We start from the raw sequence: 20,274 nt of genomic DNA on the forward strand, positions 1-20,274 counted from the left end.
GGCCAGGTGTAGTGATTGGAGATGAGCTACACCTGCGCCCCACCGCCAGTATCGAGTCCCACGTAGGAGATGGAAGGATATAAAACTGGATCGACTATAGTGAAGGACGAGAGAGGACCAGGACCAGGACTGGGACATTATTTTATGTTTTGTCTTTTATTTGTGTGCGTCAGTCACCGTGAGGGGCTGACGCGCTGTTTTGTGTTTATTTTGAATATTAAAATTATGTTTTGATTGTGCGCCGGTTCCCGCCTCCTTCTTCCCGGTGAGTATGGAGTTTTTATCGTTACAGGAATGATGAGATAAATACAATTTTTCTGTCAAGAATGCAGAAAATGTTTATATAAAGCAGTATGAACAGTCTGCTAAACTTCTCCTTTTGCATTTTACCGCAGAAAAGAACATCATTCATGTTTGAAACGACATCAAGGTAAGTCAGTTATGACAGATTTTGCATTCTTGGATGAAATATCCCTCCAATATTTGTCTCTTTTATCTTTCAGCAGGAACACCTTGAATGCTTGTGCCTTTGCTTTTGTTTCCCAAAGGCTCGTCTGAGTCTGTTGTGCAGAGTTGCAAGTCAGCACTTTGTGTAAAAGATCATGTGATGTGTTATCAATCACTGCCATACAGAGATAACCCAAGGAGCATCTGAGAGAACAGACATGAAAAATAGCTCTCCTGGCACCGCCTCCCGGGTTTTAAAGTCATATGTCTTGATGCATTGCAGTACTGGGTGTTTGGCAAAGATCTAGCCGCCAACATAACATTAAGCAGAATCACGAGTATTGTGATGATTTATGACTCATGGCAACAGAGACATTTTTCTATATATATTCAACATTTTAAAATCAACACTGCCATCTAAAAATGGCCATAGATGGTCAAAATACAAAAAAAACCCCCATATATTTAAAGATTTAAACTGAACATTTTCAAAAGGGGGAATACTGTTGCAATGCTTCGCCCACCCAAGTGTGCAATCCTTTTGCAGATGAGACCAATGGTTATCAGTCAAGTTCGGCGGACAATATTCTTAGCAGACGTTGAGTTGATTAAGATGCTAATGACAGAGTATCTGCATGCATGCCAAAACTATTTCTTCATAATGCTCGAAGCACTGCATCTGACAACAACACAGAGTCCTCCACTTGCTTTGAACAAGATTCTAGTAGTCTGCTTCTGCACTGTTCTGCTTGCCTGCCATCATAGCCGATGACAATTTCCCCCAATCAAGAGATAATTCCACCCTTCGCTTTAAGGTATTGATATCTCAAAAGCAATCACATCCTGAGCTAAGGCTTGAAAGCTAATGATATTTTAACACTCTGTTCATTCAGATGCTGAGTGTGGAGAGGGATCTCAAGTGGAAGAAAGCTAAGAGAGCTGCTTTTGTGAAGGTCATATTCAACACAATTATGGGGGAAAGGAGAATGTGCCATTCGGAGTGACAGAAATGTCCACAGCTGTCAAGTTTCAAGGTAATTATTTCCGAAGGGTCTTTAATACATTGAGAAAAGAGGAAATAACAGGTGCAGGTTTGGATTTGAGTCATGGAGGTCTTACCTCGTACAGATAGTCAAAGAGCTCCAGGATGGTTAAGATACTGGCCCCGATGAACAGGCCCATCTGTCCGCCAATGTCACCTGAAACAGTTTAGTTCAGCATTTAGCCACAGGAACAAACAAACAAGCTTTGCAACATATATGGATTGTAAAATGACAAGCTGCTGTTTGCAATTTATTTGATGTTCAACCACTTTAAGGTCTTTATGTTCTCCGTTTACAGCCACTATAAGTTAGCTATTTGTAGTTAGACTTTCGAAAAAGTTAAAAACTGTGAAATAACACCTGGAAATATAAAAGGATACAATCATTTCAAAGCTTCAAATCACCATCTCTTGACATATAAGAAACCGCAGCTCACCAAGAAGGCCGGCTATCTCGTAGGCTTTCTTCTGCTCGATGGTCTCGTAGTTCAGGGCCTCGAAAAAGATGTCCAGCACCAGGATGTTTTCTCTAAAGGGCAGAACAGAAGGGAAAGGTGAGGACACCCCAGCTGCATTTACTTCTACAACCCTCCCAATCTTTCAAACCATCTTCCAAGCATTGATCCAAGTCTATCAGTTTCACAGCATCTCATTCTCTCGAGCCAGCAGCGACCTCAGGCATTTTAGACACAGCTGGAGCTCATTCTGAGTCTACTTGGCACTTCAGACTTTATATCATATTGCTATACTTACTCGACTTCTTAAAAAAAATAATTTAGTTTTTATTAAAAACATTCACTGCAGATGGTGTAAAAGTTAAAAAAATTTGATCCCCTTTGAATACATGTTAAGGTACAGATGACAGCTGCAGTTATTTTATGAGTGTTTGCCCAAGCTCTTCGAAGCTACCTAGAGAAGCCCAAAACACTTAAACGGTTAGTTTTAATGGTTCTTTTGCAGCAGGTTTATCAAAGAATGTTAATAAGGTGCTACTTTAAAACCAAGTATTAAAAAAAACACAACCTTCCTCCTTTCAAACCCAGACATTACATCATCTGGGTTCAAAACATCAGCATCTCTGCATGAATTAATACATAACCCTATTACTGTCAAAGACAAGTAGATAATGGCAGATTTATGATTATGTATGATTCATTCCCTAAATCGAAGTAACCATGGCAGATATCTGATTTTGAGCATTTTCACTGGATAAGTCATGAACATTTTTGGGAACAAGCAGAAAACGACACCGAGTCATTCAGCTGATTAAATTCTCCAAAGTTTTTCAGTAACTTCTCTTTTCCTGCTCTGAATGTAAAGCACCGCAGATCATTTACAATGGTTCCACTTGACTTCTCTTTTCATTTTCTAAATGCTAAATACTGCAAATAATAGTTCTCTTCCATTTCGATCATGCAAATAGAAGAACATAGTTTCATGAGATTTTGGTCACTGTTTTGTGCATTTAGGCTGCCGTAATAATTTTGCAAATTAATGAGTCAACATGGAACGACAACCAAAATTTCACAGAATTAATATTTAACGCATCAGCTGAAAATAAGTCATTATATTTTGATCATTTATGAACAACATTTTTTTCATTTAGAATAAAAGACACCATTTAATAGTTCATAACAAGCTGACATTAAAATCATTGAAATCATATCATTTTAAAGTATACCTAAACTAGTGTAACTGGCTGTAGAATACATAGCAAACTAAGAGCAGCGGCTTTCTTGACCTCTCTCAGTAAATGTTCTCAGGATTCATGTTGTTCCAGATGGCTGCAGATTTGGAGACATTTCCTGACATTTTTTAGTGTGTTTGTCAAAGCAGTGATGTGTTACATGTCTGTTGTCTGGTCTTTAAGCTGTCAGATGATTGGCGCTCTGGATCTTGCACGAGGGCAGACAAAGATCATGGTTAATTACTGACGAGGCGCTAAACAGCTGCCAATTTGGACAATTAAACATTTTCTCAATTATGTAAATATTTAAAGTTGCCCAATGTCAGCTTAGCAAAACTGCTCAGTGGTGTACCGAGTTTTCTGAGATATCGTTATGGCCAAAACTCTTGGATTTGGAGACTCACGCGATGTACTGCTCCGTCTTGTTGAACTTCTTTGCCAGGTATTTGGCCGAGGCTTTGCTGGGGATCTTGACGAAGGACAGCTCTTTGCCATAGCGCGTCATGTTGCAGGGCGTCTCGCAAACGCAGTAGTCATTGTCTCTCTCCACCAGAAAATCTAGAGCCAGAGACAAAGACAGAACGTTTCTCTTAACCTCAAAAACCCTGGCTGGAAAAACAATGGGACAGATGATGAAGGGGAAAAGGGCTTGGGGAAGTGGGTGGTGCGGTTAGAAGGGGTCATAAATCCAGCTGTCCCATCATGGCCTCAGGTTCAGACTTCAGTAATGAGGAGAGGAGAACTGGCCTCTCTTAATGGAGGCAGTGAAATTCTCACCTAGAGCGGGATCTGCACACTCCTTATACTGTTCTGGAGTGCAATATGGAGCATCTCCTGAAGACAGAGAAACACAACCTATAAGCAAAGATTCAATTCAGTAGCATTTTAGTTGCAACTGTAATTTTAATCTCATTCCAGGTCTTTAACCTCAAAATCAAGATAAATCATATTTTGCGTTAAGAAAACTTATTTTAGGATCATTAAGTGTTTTTTTTTTTTTTTTTTTCTTTACGATTTGCAATTGATAACAATAAAGCACTATTACTGTATTGACTGTGGACATTTTACTTAGTTACTTTGGTATTTTGTTTATCACATTCCCATTATTGCAAAAAGGTCATGGAAATAATCTTGTCTGGACACAGTGATTAATTCATTTATTGTCATTTTTATTTATTTAAACTACCACAAATTAGGCAGTACGGCAAATCAATTGCCATAAAAATGTCAGTGCAATAAATAAATACACATCTAAAACAGGTTTTATAATAAAAATAAAAAAAATAATTCCTTAGTTTTCTCAACTAAAAAATAAGAAGAAAATAAATAAATCTAAATTATGAAGTTTATACACTATAATAGTATTTGTGCTGTCTTTAATTGATTCTGATGTCAATAAAAATCGACTGTGATTTTCGTGACTTTATTACAGTAATGAGAATCTAATGAGAAACATCAAGAATAATGAGAATTACAAACTAACCCTGAAGTAAATCATTACAGTGATGAGAAATAGGCTTAATTGTAATGCAAATAAGTTACGGTACAAAATAGACTTAATCTGCTTCATGTATAATGCAGTTTCTTATTATTTGCTTTTGGGGCGAAATAAGAACTGAATGTGTTTTTGTGTGAGTCAGCCTTTAAGAGAAGCGTGAGGATAAAGAACAAAAGATGTGCCGCAGAGAGAGAGAAGAACACAGTGTTCTAGCTAAAGGTGAAATGAAACAGCCTCTGTCTGTCTGTTAATTAAACCGTGTCCGCTTCCGTCACGCAGCCGTTATCAGCTCTGAACGTCTCCTTAAAAAATCTGATTTCCGCTTTTGATTACTTGTGTTTATCCAAGTTTCCTCAAATATTTTAAAGACTCTTGCAGAGAGAGAGAAAGAACACGTACAATCGATGCTGAGTGGAAAACATGTCTAGACTACATTAGCCAGAGATGTGAACAAACAGAATGTTCTTGTAATAATAAACTAGTTTGCTTATCCACAAGTCAATAAATCAGTCAATAAAGTTGGCTACAAATCTCTAGTTATAATTAAAAATGGACTACAAAGCTACTGTCTGTGAAGTTGCGGTTGATTATAACGATGTTTTCCGCATGCAGTGCTGATTATATATAACCACAGCGTTCCAGTTTTGACACAGTGTAGATGAAACTGAAGATACAGCAAATCCTGCAGTTCGGATCTAGTTAATGACAAAGTCTTTAGAGATGAACAGAGAGACGTGTCTCAAACCGACGCACAGAACTCAGCGGGGAGCTGGATCCTAACAGGGCTGCATGAAATCCTGGTTTTCTACTTGCTGAGGTTAAAATCCTCTTACTTTCAATAAGCCAAAAACTGGTAAACAGCTTCGGGAGCACAGCGAGGGTTTAAAAATCACAGGCTTTAGAAGCTACAGCTTGAAAATATTTCATTCACCACAAGAAGGAGCAAATAATTTAATAATTCATTAAATGACTGGTGGCCAGTAGAGGCACTAAAAAACACTTTGTGGGAAATTAGATTCTCTCAAGTTTTATTTCATTATAGTTACCAAGTTTAAGATTTTAGGGTGTTTGAGAAATCAGGCTACAGAATAAAACAGAGAAATATCTGTGCTTTACCTTTTAATGCTCACAAGAGAATCACACAGATAATTATAGATCTATGACATCGCAGATATCCTCGAATCATATATATGTGGTTCTGCTTATACATTACCAGGCATGTGCACCATGCGGCAGTTGCAATTCTCCACCAGATAGCGTGTCTCACAGTCAATGCGGCAGGCGGTGATACTGTATGTGCTGAAAAAATCAGAGTCCATTGCTGAAGCCTTACAGTCACCCCATGGAGGAGGAAGATATGTCAGCTACAAGACAGAAAGACATGGCTATTCAATCATGTTATTCCATTACAAATACAATTTATACTACAATCAAAATGCAAAACTGCAACACAAATATCGCTCCACGCATGGCATGCAGCAGAGACTCAAATCACAATGGCTTCCAAAAGAGTTTGACATTAGCATGTTGCTAACAGTTTAAAAATCATGATATAATGACCATAACTATTGACAATTGTAACCATTTTATTGATAATTTAGAAATATTAAATTATATTAATTTATATGGAGCGGTGTTGACATTTCTCTGAAGTCTGCAGGTGCATTATTTAGTATAAATGTATGAAAGCCCATTTCCTCCAATTAAAAATGATATGTAATTGCAACTTATCTCACAATTGTGACTTTTTTCCTCAGAAATGCATGATAGAAACTCACAATTGCGAGATAAAAAGTAAAAATTGTGTGATATAATCTCGCAATTGTATGGAGGAAACTGATATTTTCTCAGAATTGCATGAAATAAACTCGCAATTGCGAGGCAGTTGTGAGATAAAAACTCAGAATATAAAGACATAACTGCATGATATAAACTCGCAATTGCGAGTTAAAAAGTCAGAATTGTGTGATATAAACTCACAATTGTGAGAACCAGTCCCCCCTCCCTTACGAAAGGAAAATATATTTACCAATATATTTCTTAAAATATATTGTGATATATTGTAATATATTATTTTCCCTTTTTATTATCTAATGTTTTATATATTTGAATACATTTAATAATATATTGATGATACATATATTATATATTGCAAAATATACAAATGATTTCCGCTTTCAATATATTGCAATATATTGGAAAAAATAAACATATATAAGAATATATGCCTAATATATTACATGATATTTTCCAATATACTGCAATATATTTTTGTTTCATAAAGGCTCCCCCTAAAAACGAAATAACTAAAAATAAATAAAATTAGGACTTTAACTCGCAATTGTGAGATATAATCTCACAATAAAAAAAAAGATAGTCAGAATTGCAAGGAATCTCGAAATTGTGTGTTAAGTCCAATCTTGAGGGATATGCTCTCGCAATTGCGAGTTTATATTGCACAATTCTGACTTTAGAACTGAATTGTGAGATAAGTCGCAATAACCTTTTTTATCTTTAATTCAGTGGCGGAAACAGACTTCCAAACAAATGATCTTAAAAGGCTGCATAATGTTTCTGCATACGTTTTGGAACAGACTTTGCAAAAAGTCTATTTGGCATATCACTACGTTTAGGACAATTGTATATTCCCTGAAGACACCTCACTATCAGCTTGAGAAATGCACACACACGTACACCACAAACAAAAGCTGCATATCCGCTAAAAACAAACACGCACACACACACACACTCCAGACACTAAAGGTAAAGCACGCTAATGCTTTACATAACATAACTGCATGTAAATTCAGTATCTATAAACATTCTACTTGAAACCTTAGAGGAATGTTTCAGGTTCACAACAATGCGAGCTTCACCGACAGCATCTCACATGTTGACTTCCAATGAAAACTAGTAAAGATGGCATTATAGGCAGCATTTGAAGGCATTATAAGAGGATCCTCAAAGTGAACAATATTGTGAAAAACAGATGGCATTATAATGCTGCCTCCTAAGACACCTTGTGATGGCATCTATCCTATCCCAGAATGCACTGCAACCAGCTCAGTGGAATTAAAAATAGTTAAAAATTAATACAAACTGCAATTTAATCCCCAAATTTGTGAATGTTGTTAAGATATTAACTTGTTAGCTTGGCAACATGCTAACGTCACAGTGCTAATAATGCAACATTAATTGTGTGACGCAAATGCCAGTGTCTAATGAGTCTGGCATATTCTATAAAAAGCCTCATTTACTCAAAGGTGTGTTTGCTATTAAAAGAACAACACCGAAATAATTTTAAGAAAATAGCATTGTTGTGTGGACAGAGATATACAAATTCCCCATTGAGTAATGAGTGGTGGATACACAAAATAATGGAACAAAACCACATTTTTGACCCAGTAGCTATTGGTATGGTAACAGGCATTACCAATTGACTTCAGTAAACCACATGTATACATTACTTAGTCTTCAGCACAGTCTGAGAGTAGCATCCATTAGTAAATACAGTTGTCAGAGTGACTGACAGAGATGGATGCTTATCCTGTAAAAGCCAATGACATTGAATCTTAGTGATGTATCTAGAGACGCAGGCTTGATCTTTGTGTAAGACGAAAATAAATGAGGGGAAATGTAACTGAAATCAATCCACTGCACTTGGGCGACTTACTGACCTCCAATTACAAGAGAAGAGATCCGTCTGCATATCAACCACCTTTCTGTCAGTCTTCAGCCAGTCAGATTGTCTATCTGTCTCTTTGACTCTTTATCAATCACATCCACCTTGATTTCAACTCTTTATTTCTCTCACTGGAACAAAGTTGCTGTTTTTATTTTATGATGTGGCCTTCATGAAAATTAAACATGGATTCTGAGAATCCTATACATAAATAATATTTATCCCAGGCAGCAGGGTCGACCTCTGTATCGTCCATTCGCTCTCATTTAAAAATCAAATCATGTTTGTGCTTGTGGGAGATCAAATTTATTCTCGGGTGAATCTCACAAAGCTGTACACATCATATCTCAGTCCAAAATCAAACGAATTTATATTATGAATATTGGAAAAGCTTATTTTTTTCCAGTAATTTATACATGAACAACACTGTGGTAGTGGCTGAACTTCCTTCATCAGCTGAAAAAGTTTTTATGTTTTTTTATGACAGTTTTACCCTGCTGTTATTGAGTTGGTTCTGTGCTCTTCCAAAACTGTCTGATTTGGGGCAGCCAGCCAATCAGATTTAAAGAGACCAGCACATTAAGCACATTTTCACCACACATTGTGATTTGCACATATACACATATGAGAATTAAGTCTGAAAATGTGCTTCATTGGCTTTAAATAATGTCACAGTGTCAATCAGAACTTTCACCAATGGAATGTGAATCTCCAAATTAAAGTATTAAAAACAAACATCCATAACAAAAGCAGCCGCAAAACACCAAAACCAAGCAGTCAAACAACAGACTGACACAATTGCAGTCCAGCATTAAGAAATTTACAAAAAGAGCAATGCCTCGGTACCCGCTGTTCTTGGCAGGAGACGAACGTCTGGAAGCCTGGAGCCACTCCAAATCCCAGCTGATCGATGAAAGGCGGCTCATCCTGCGTGTGGATCTGGACTTTGATTCCCGCTTCGAAAGACGTCTCATCTGTGATAGAGAGAAAGAGACGTGAAGACTGGGACATGTACTCAATGCAGGTGTCTCAGAAGAACAGATGCTATCAGGTCATATGGGATGTGCTTTCAACGTATATATATCACAATATCAAACTGCAACGACACATTCCTTAGCAAACACCGCTAACTGTACCAAATTAATCTAAACTTAGAACCCAAAAGCATGATAACAAAAACCTGTCCTTGAATACATGAAACAAAAATGTGCCTATAACAATAAATCAATGCAATAATGCTACCAATACGGTCAACTTCAAAGAATAGATGATTGTAAATATTTCTGTTACAAATATAACCAACAACAATCAAATCCAAATGTCATAAATTCAATCTAAAACCTTTCTCCACTATGACAATAAGACTTTAAGTAAATGTTTATAATAGTTTGTAATAGTTTTGTTGATAATTGTATACCATTTTCTCTCTTTTTACGTTGTCTTTCCACTTGGTCCCAAAGTTTCAGAAAGGAATTAAGAATGTCCCACACCCATAACGAACAAGATCGGCGAATAAGTCTTTAAAAATACGTAACAATTGTGGTAAAACATTGCGAATAATGCAACAAATGAGGTTCAAACACGTGGTCCTCGACTGCAGGCAGATTATATGCACAACACGAATGAACAAACAAGAAATCTTCAAACCTCAAAATGAGAAAGACACCAGACAATATAAAAACAGAAGCATTAAAAAACAGCTACACTGAGAGGAAAAGTGATGTTTATGTACTAGTTTCAAGACAGCTTCACGGTCCTCAGACCGTAAACAGGAATAATCCTCAGGTTTAGAGACATGTCTCTATGGACAGCTAAGCAAACATCAGTGCTAGCGCAGATTATAGGCTGTGTTTGACATTACCCGGTGTCATTTTAGTACTTTAAATCAGTCCATTACTGTCCAAACGCTGGCTTTTTTTCCACAGCCTGCTGGATTTTCACATGGTCCACGACTAATGACTATTGCTAAAAATGCAGTTTCCATGCACATCCTCTATGAGCACACAAAAGAGTTACGGATCTCTTCCACCTGCTGTATCGCCATTTTTGTATTTGAAACATCTGCTTTATGGTAATTATCACACAATGGAACAACATGAGGGAAATGCAGCACAGACGCATTGTTTCATGAATTGTATATTAGCAGATCATCTAGAGCATCATCCAGCATTCAGATTAAAAACCAGGCTTTGTTAAACTCAATCCAAGATTTGTTATTAAATCCTGATTAGTCAGACTTCAAGATTTTTTATTGTAAACTCTGGATGAATCTACTTATTTGCATATTTACAAGTCTGGGGCCATGTTGAAAATCTGTCATTTTAAACTTTTCATTGAAAGTCTTGCCAAAATATTCTAGCACTCTAAATGAATCTTTGCACCATTTTGGTATAATTCAGGGTAAGCAGGGCTTTATGACCCAGGGTTAAAAGTAATGCTACACATGGATTAACTCAGGGTTAAAAAGATGTTAACCCAGGGTTAAGCGTAGTGTGTCAAACTAGTGTGCAGAGTTTCTGGATGTCAAGACTTTGAGACAGCTGCTCTGTAATCACAGAGAAATCCTGTCAGCTGTGGAAGAGATTTCAGGACAGTAACCAGAGAGCGGCTTGGAGGATGTGATTAGATATCGGAGACCTTCAAGAGCACCTGTCGTTTGGGGAAATTTGGAGGAGCACAAGCAGAACTTTCTGGGAAATCGCAGCATTATAAAAACAATCTCGGTAAATGTCAGGTGTTGACACCAGGCAGGTGTGCAGGGTTTCCCATCTACCCCCTCTATCTTTTCAATTACGGAGGCATAGAGAGGTTCAATTGGTCCTGCTGAGAGACAGACAAGGTCGAGAGTGTGGTTCACTTCCTAGTCTGCACGTATAGCATCACTTGTAATTGGCTTGCAGCTGTAATGTGTGTTTGTGTATTTGCGGTTTTCTGATCAATAGGATCCAGCCTGACGTCACTTTCTGCATTTTGAGTTCTCAAAACTGATTGAACTTTACTGGAAAGGTCACAGACATTTTCTCCTCGCAGCATTCTGACCTTCTGCTGGCAAACGTCCAACGGCTGCTTCTGTTGTTTACTGCAGTGTCACGCTTAAACTGTTCTGCTGAGTGTTCATCTGTTTTTAAGGCAGTCGACAGCTCTACTCCAAAACCTAACGAGTCCCCTACTTAGCATTTTAAGGCATTATAGGATTAATTGTTGCCTTCTAAAATACCTAATATTGGCCAAATTCATTCAATTCAATATGGTGTAAGAGTGAAGACAAACAGTTTCATCTAATAAAAGTTTACGTGTGTGCCAATATTAATAACATTCTGACATCACACTGCGAATCGCAACGAGCATTCCAAATCAGTTTAAATTTAAGTTAGGATGCTGCTATGTAGTTTCTATGTCTGATAGCATTATTTATTTGTATGGATTTGAATCGATTCTGTCCCTTGTGGTGAGCTTTGTGACATGAAGTTTCATTTAACTGCTCATTCACAGTCTGTTTGGTTTAACTTGTTTATTATTAAAAAAGACGGCATGCCAGTCTAGCAAACACAGGATAATCCTAAACTAAACCCTCATAAGCAGATTACTGACATTTAGATGGCTCAGGTCATGCTTATTATTTCAAGCAAATCTGCCTGGAGAAATATGGAAAAAAGCCAAGAGTTTCAGCCGAAATCTATAGATATAAAACAGTTCAAGCATATAACAATGTTTTAACGGTAAACTTAAAAATGTGTGCTATATCCAATATTTTGTGCAGTGAGTGTGCTAAAGTGCACTTTGCGGGACACAGAGGTGCCAGAGTGATCACTTGCATTTTTATTTCAGTGGATACACCATTATTTTTACTCATAAAGGTAAGAGTAATACTTCATTTGTAAACGTAAAGGGTCAACTTTTATTTGTGTGCACACAATATTAACAATACGTTGTGCTTCTATAAAATAAAGAAAACAAACACGATGCACTTTCTGCCGTCTCGTCTTGAAAATGAGTGCTTACGAAAATGAACTGAAATTCGCCTCACAGACATGATAAATATATCTATAGAAAGCTTTAAATGAATACTTAACGAAATAAAACAAATCAAAAACTCTTTCATTATAATCGTAATCTGTAAACATGCACTTCTCTCTTAAGTCACATCTGAGGAGGTGGCGAGTCAGGATCAGCAACTTTATCTTTGCGACACCGACACCGACTCAGAAAACACTAGTTTATTAGTAAAATATTAAAATATCGCCTTACTATTTCCCCCTGCTTTGCGGCAAGCTTTATTATTGCATGCATTTGAACACAGAAACATTAGATTACTAGAGTTCATAAAACGTACCAGTCTCTCCCCACACAGGCAGATACTCGTCCTGCTGGATATCCAGCATCAGCTCCAGCCCGTTTCCCATCCCTCCCATCATGGTGACCAGCAGTGGCCGTCCGTCCTGTCCCGAATTGAAGGTGTAGCATTTTCCGTAGCGTGTGAAGATCTGAAAAAAATAAATAAAGAGTCTTTGAACAAGTACTGCTTTCAATGATGGATCATTGTCAGCTTACTTTGAATAACTTAAATCTGTTAATATCAAACTTATACCAATGATAAATGCTGTAATAATAATAATGATATATATATGTATATATATATATATATATATATATATATATATATATATATATATATATATATATATATATATACACTAAAACATGCCTCATTCAATTACTTATTATAGAAACTGCTTTAAAATCTTAAATGAAATTAACACTACACTATTAGCACTTGCGGAAAGCAGACGATAAACAGAATTAAATTTAAAGGCATGTTTAAAGATTTCCTTCTGATGATCACAGCAATATGATTATCAAATGATGCTGAATAAAACAATCTAGATATAATTAAAATCAAACATAATATTTCTGAATGCCTTTTATGTCTTAATAGAAATACTTCTATACATGAACACAAGCATATCTTTTATTACTGTATGTTCTAAAGATGCTTCTGAACAGGAATGAACCAGTTGCACTTCCGGCTAAAACCACACTCTTTCAAGTCAATTTGTTTGATAAATGATAGAGCATCTCTAAGTTGTGAGGTGGTCTACACTGGGGCAGAGGGGGCTCATCCAGCCAGTCTTAATTGAAACTGAGCTAATGGACATCTAATTAGATCACAGACAGCAGGATATGGAGAGCATTGCTCCTCAGAAACACAACCGCTCCTCGCTGCAGAAAAACTGATTACAATCACGGACAAATGAGAAAAATTCACAGAGGAAATGAAATAGCACATCTTTAGAGAACTTAATGACACTATAAAAAATGTCAGCGGCTCTCCAGGGAATCACATCTCAGAAAGAAACGCAACATTCATACGGATACAGACAGCTGTCTTTACCGCTTTCTCTTTGAGAAAGAAACGTCTCGATGCCAATGAAGGATGTGTCAGATATCAGTCGGCATTTGAAGACAGATTTATGGTGGATTCAGCACGTATTCACAGATGGAGCGCTCATATGAATACACATCCTGGCAAAGATCATTTTATTACAATCTTACCTAAAGTAAGGCCATAGTTTTGAACACTGGCTGGTTATGTACTTGCTCAAAAATTGAGTTGGGATCAAAAAACTTCCATTTGGATTTCATGAAGACTTTAACCAACATGAAAAGTTGACAAACAGAACTTACAAAGAAAAGTTTGCAAGGCATAAAAAATGCATGTGCATGATTAAAAAATATAAAATATATCAATGACCCAGTAAAGCAAATAATAATTCACTACTGATGAGACCTCACTATTGTCAATGCCTCAAAGCCTTGTGTGTTGCTAACCTAGACAGCATTTTAGGACATGCCCAAAAAGAACATCCACTATAACGTTTTTAAAAGCTCTTGCCTTTTCCAGGCAAACATATTTAAAAGCATCAGAATAATTGTTCCCTTTTGCCATTACTGACAATAAGTGTTCCCGAGCTGCTTCTACTTCTAAACCTCTGCTGATGAGATAACAACGTCTAAAGCGTTGAGCTTTTAAACAGAAGCAATGCTGTTGCCAAGACGAGAGAGTTGCTGTGGTAACTGTGGCAACACAGAGCGGTTGGTTAGGCTGGCGTTGACCTTGGGACGCAGGCGAGTCGATGCTAGTGGAGTCTTTCTGAGAAACTTCACAATGAAGTCCCCTCAACGAGGCCATCGCTCCATTGAGCACTGATAGCTGCATGTTATTCTGAAAGAAGGGGCCTTTATATGCTAACGGTGCTTTAGAAGATATTTACAATGGCCAAAAGGCTTCACATGCCGTTCTACCAGGAACATGAGTCAGAAACACATTGGAGTATCTTTCCAGTTATTTTTGAGGACAGAAACCATTTATTTGTCAGAATTGATAAAAAAGGTGTACTTGAAATACCTTGTGTTTGGCGTTTGAACATATTACTAACTCCTAAATGAGATAGAAATGACCAAAACAACACTACCTAATAACGCATTCAACCCGAGCGCTAAGGTGCGTTAAATTATTACTGCCAAAGCTGGGCTACCGAGTGTCATCAAGCATCATGTGTGTCTCTGCTGCTTTAATACAAGAGAACTGCCTCCTCTGGAGCTGGAGACATCAATAATATATGATCATTTCTGCCCTTTGTAACTAGACTTTTTGAAAAACGGAACGACTTTAAGACTTTCTGGCCGCTGAGGGGAGTCTGAAGAAACGAGGCGCTCTGATCTCCCAGGAGGACGCTGTCAGCGGGCAGACTCTGTTCAGAATCCCAGGGGAGGAGAGGTGAACTTACAGCCATAATCAGCGGTTTCTTTGAAAACAAAACCTGCCACAGGAACTTCAAAATGCACTGGAAAATGGTCACGTCATCTTAAGAACTGAACAAATGTTATGCAAACTGCATTTAATTCAAAATATGCATTCAGTGCCCACAAATGACTTCTTTCCATATGTGCCAACATTGAGTCAATTTAGAATATGTATTGAATAGTATTTTATGGCAATGAAACTATATTACAACAAAAAGAAAAAAAATGTATGCAAATACATAAGACATTAAAATTAACAATTAATAATCACTTCACAGTATTTACTGATAGATTAAAGTCACTATTTCACAACTTTATATTAAAATATATTAGTATTTATTAGTGCTGTCAAACGACTAATCGCGATTAATCGCATCCAAAATGAAAAGTTGTTTACTCAATATATGTGTACTGTGAATATTTATTATGTATATATAAAGACGCACAAATACAGTTAATCTTTTGAAAATATTTACATGTATATGTTTATATTTTTATAATTTATATTATATTTAATATACATATTTAATATATCAAATATAACATATTTTCTCACATATTTGTATTTATATATATATATATATATATATATATATATATATATATATATATATATATATATATATATATATATATATATACACACACACACACAGTACACACACATATATTATGTAAAAAAAAAAAAACTTATTTTGGATTCAATTAATCGCGATTAACCACGATTAATCATTTGACAGCACTAGTATTTATATAAATTAATCAAGATTACAAATGCTGTAATAGTTTCTTCTTCTGTAATGGTACTCTGTTTGTGTTAAACTAATGTTTACATGCATAAACTTATTGTAAAAGGTTACAAGATTTATATGTTTGTAGTAGGTATACAAAACTTTTAAGTTACTTTACATATAGAACTACATATTTGGTACTTGGACACTGGACGCATCTAAAGTCAGGTGTCTTAAGTACTTGACTTTTATTACTAGAAAATATCACTCAAACACACATAGGCTTAACAAAATTCATAAGCAATTATTGTAAAAGGTGAAACATGATCTGTCCCATTACTGATGCCAATATTTTAATATCCACTCCTTAAAACCAAAATATTAATCAACGTTAAAAAGGGTATAAGCAGATGTGTGAAAATGCTGACAGATGATTTTGAATTCCACATTGTTCTTTCTCATGCCACCTGAGACATAAAAAAGCTATTATTTATTTATTTCATCCACATGCCTGTAACTCCACAAAGCAATTTGACAATCCACCTTACGCAGCAGGGCTAGGAAAAGAAGACGATACGTCACTATTAGCTTCCACTTCACTGGGACAGGAGGAAGACTGCTGAAGACGGCGCGGCTCTGGTGTCTCGCAAGCGTGACTGATACACCCATCACTTCCGATCAAGATTAGCGCACTGACAGTTGCGCCTTCTCATATGAATAATTCACTGAGACCCAAATGGCACCATACCGCCCCGCTCGAGGGCTACCCGCGCACCAGAGCGAACTCCTAGCAAGCTGAAGCTGTTTGTCAGAGGACTTTGATTGCAAAGCTTGCGCGTCTAATGAGCTGCACCACTCACTGTCCGTTTTACCGCGGCTGGTGGCTCCAGATGTACGATAACTTGCGCTGTCATGACGGATCAGATCAATGCTGCCGAATCAGAAAACTATGAAATTATACAAGCGCACCGAAGCCAAAATCAAGCTGTTGAACATGCTTTCCAGAACCAAATATGGCTTACAAACAATTTACACAAATGCATTCTGCTTAAGTTGCATGATTGATAGTTTTGTGTGAGGAACAGATCTAAATTTAAGTGGAAAAGGAATTATATAATAATTTATTGATTTCCCATGGCACACAACTCCATCTTATTACTGATACACCCATCACTTCCGATCAAGATTAGCGCACTGACAGTTGCGCCTTCTCATATGAATAATTCACTGAGACCCAAATGGCACCATACCGCCCCGCTCGAGGGCTACCCGCGCACCAGAGCGAACTCCTAGCAAGCTGAAGCTGTTTGTCAGAGGACTTTGATTGCAAAGCTTGCGCGTCTAATGAGCTGCACCACTCACTGTCCGTTTTACCGCGGCTGGTGGCTCCAGATGTACGATAACTTGCGCTGTCATGACGGATCAGATCAATGCTGCCGAATCAGAAAACTATGAAATTATACAAGCGCACCGAAGCCAAAATCAAGCTGTTGAACATGCTTTCCAGAACCAAATATGGCTTACAAACAATTTACACAAATGCATTCTGCTTAAGTTGCATGATTGATAGTTTTGTGTGAGGAACAGATCTAAATTTAAGTGGAAAAGGAATTATATAATAATTTATTGATTTCCCATGGCACACAACTCCATCTTATTATGATTTTAGAAGACTTAGTGCAAAAGACGTATGGACTACTTGTATGGTGCATGTCATTTTGGGGGTTTGGAACCACTCGAGGGTGAGCGAACGAAAACAGAATTTTAATTTATAGATCAACGTTTCCTTAAAGCATTCAGTAAGAAAAGCCTTTGGTCTTTCAATAGCTGTGTGTGTTTGATCTCAAAGGATAAACTGAGAAATTCACTAGATCTTGTGAGTGAGTGTTTGTCAGCCTGGAGAGGTCGGTGTTCCCGGTCTGACAGCGATCAATACTGGCACAAAGATGGTCGCACGGTGTGCCTCGACTCGACTCGGCCACAAAAATCAATACCGGTTCTTCCATGGACAGCAAGACGCACACATCGACAGCAGACTCAGTGATGTAATGGAGGGGTAATATGGCCAATTTAAGAGCACCAGGCCTGCTAAAGGGGTTACGATTTCCTGCCAGTGGACAGAAACACAGGCTCCAATCTCTCAATGTCCACACTGGACTCTAACATCTGGAGCAAGTAAAGGCTCATTGATTCGCAATAAGATCCAATCTACCTGCAGCACAGCAGTAAAGTCAGCAGACAAGCAACGTTTTCCTTGAGATGTCCAACCAACCTGTTGTTTTCACCTTAAAAATTTCCATAATTTGTCCAGTTCCTTTAGTCAGGTAAGTGTCATGATGACGTTACAAACCTACAAACCCTGTTACAAACTCAAACCACTACCCCTTTGTACTTTTCAAAAAATAAATTTTTCCCTTAAAGAGAGAAGAAAAGCAGAGTGGTTGAGAACTGGGTTGGAATAATTAGAGCAGTGGTTTTCAACCTGTGGGCCGCGGCCCCCTAGTGGGCCGCGGTGGTATTGCAGGTGGGCCGCCAATTATTTTCTGTTCATTTGCAGTCCATTCTAGGGCTGTGCGATTAAAAGGAAACGTCCTAAAATCACGATTTGAGCGTGCGCGATTTCTAAATCGCTTTATAGCACAGTTTTCCGTGGCCCTGACCTCCCGTAGTATGCTATCTGATCCAATCAGAATGCATTGCGTCTAGCGCGAGAACAGAGACTGGGCATATGCCTAACTCCAGGTTCACACACTGTCTGTGATGCGCCTTTTTTCTGAGCCAATGTTGACGGATCAGAGCGTTCTCACTGCGGTAAAAGGCTAGAAATAAAAATGTGCGAAAATAATTCATGTCCAACACATGAGCATAGAGTGAATTTGTTAGTGAACAGGATGCAGTTTAAGTGAGAGGAGACACGTTTCAAGTGTGAACGAGCAAAGGAAATCTGCGTGCGAACAGAGAGATTCGCACTCGTGCATTATTTTAATGTGCTTTCGCGTTATATTTATGCGCTCTCACTGCTGACTGCAAACACATAGCCTACTGTATACACACTGCAAACACCTGAGGCACCGCTACAATTAATGAGCTCTATGAAGAATGCATGGCAAAAAAGAAAAAAAAGTCCCTGTATACAGGATTTTTTTTTTTTTTTTTGCCACAAGTCTATACATTTTTTTACATCTTCACTATAGTGATAATTTTGACTTATGTCTGTTCTAGAGATGTTACAACTTTTTGATAAAGCTCTGATTGGTTTTCTTTTGGAAATATGTTTAAAATTAATCCTGAATGCATTTATGACTGTAAAAGCATATCGGTGTGTGTCACAATTGCAAAATTGATAAAAAAAATCGCGATAGTTTTTTTTTTTTTGTCCATGTTTATTCAATAAATACAGTTTAAAATCTAGCTTCTGAGTACTAAGTTATTAACCCAACAATAGCGGGGTCAGTTAATTTTTTTGAAGTGGGCCGCGCAAACATATGTGTTTGGTTGTGTGGGCCGCGAGTTGAAAAAGGTTGGGAACCACTGAATTAGAGTTTACTTCAAGCTCGACTGATGCTTCAATCTCAGACTCCTGCGTGCTGATGGTACAAGATAGATGCAATTTAAATGAAAGTGTCTCTTTATAGACCCTTGAGAGTGACTTAGCTTCTTTCTATTTATGCAAAGTTGCTGTAATTGAATCAGAGAAAGTGGCTCTGCTCATGTGTGAACGGGGAATAGAAAAAGTGGAATTAAAAAGCAAAAGTTGGGTGTCTACATGGTAGGTGTTTAAAGCAGGGTGTGTGTACTGACTAAAAAGAAATGAGCCCAGAGGGAAAGTGACTTTCCACCACAGTAGCTGCATTGATGCTGAACTCCAAATCAAGTCAAAGTGCTTCAAGCCCAACAGCCAAATGATTCATGCTGAACACCAGCAATTTCCCCAAAAAATTATGCAAGACGAAGTGTTACAATGAAACGAGTCACATAAATTTCCCCAATGCACTCCTTGATGGTGCCTTGTCATTTTTCTTCTATGGTCACATACTAGCAATGCAATTATTATGCAGAATGAAGAATAAAGACATTCACTGGGCATTGCCCTCGACAAAATGACGGATCATAATTTTTAGGGCAAATGCATACATTTCGCTAAATTAGGTGAAACCTTGACACTAGGAGATTGCAGATAAGGCTCTTGGGATGCTGAGCAACTCGTGATGCAATACATCAAGCACAAAATCACAGGAGTCACATTGCTGAATGTCTTCAACATGACATTAAAGCGCCATTGTGTTTGTTCACTGTCATAAATATAATTACACTAAGCGTTCTTAAAGCCAAGCAGTCATCTAGATAAATGGGGTCAGGACTAAGGCCCTGTGTTGAATAAAA

At 37.5% G+C, this 20,274-nt stretch overlaps 1 protein-coding gene across 4 annotated transcripts in view; it reads right to left on the reverse strand.

The window, feature by feature from the left end:
• LOC127942846 (acid-sensing ion channel 1B) overlaps nucleotides 1-20,274 on the reverse strand; it is a 130,055-nt gene that overhangs the window by 4,340 nt on the left and 105,441 nt on the right. For all 4 annotated transcript variants that reach the window (XM_052538838.1, XM_052538839.1, XM_052538837.1 and 1 more), the window contains 7 exons: nucleotides 12,690-12,840; nucleotides 9,203-9,330; nucleotides 5,888-6,038; nucleotides 3,954-4,010; nucleotides 3,581-3,734; nucleotides 1,927-2,018; nucleotides 1,567-1,646 (listed from right to left, as the gene is read on the reverse strand). In XM_052538838.1, coding sequence (XP_052394798.1) covers nucleotides 1,567-1,646; nucleotides 1,927-2,018; nucleotides 3,581-3,734; nucleotides 3,954-4,010; nucleotides 5,888-6,038; nucleotides 9,203-9,330; nucleotides 12,690-12,840 — 813 coding nt within the window. The remainder of the gene's footprint in view (nucleotides 1-1,566; nucleotides 1,647-1,926; nucleotides 2,019-3,580; nucleotides 3,735-3,953; nucleotides 4,011-5,887; nucleotides 6,039-9,202; nucleotides 9,331-12,689; nucleotides 12,841-20,274) is intronic.

This window comes from Carassius gibelio, chromosome A22, assembly GCF_023724105.1.
Source record: "Carassius gibelio isolate Cgi1373 ecotype wild population from Czech Republic chromosome A22, carGib1.2-hapl.c, whole genome shotgun sequence".
Classification (NCBI taxonomy): domain Eukaryota; kingdom Metazoa; phylum Chordata; class Actinopteri; order Cypriniformes; family Cyprinidae; genus Carassius; species Carassius gibelio.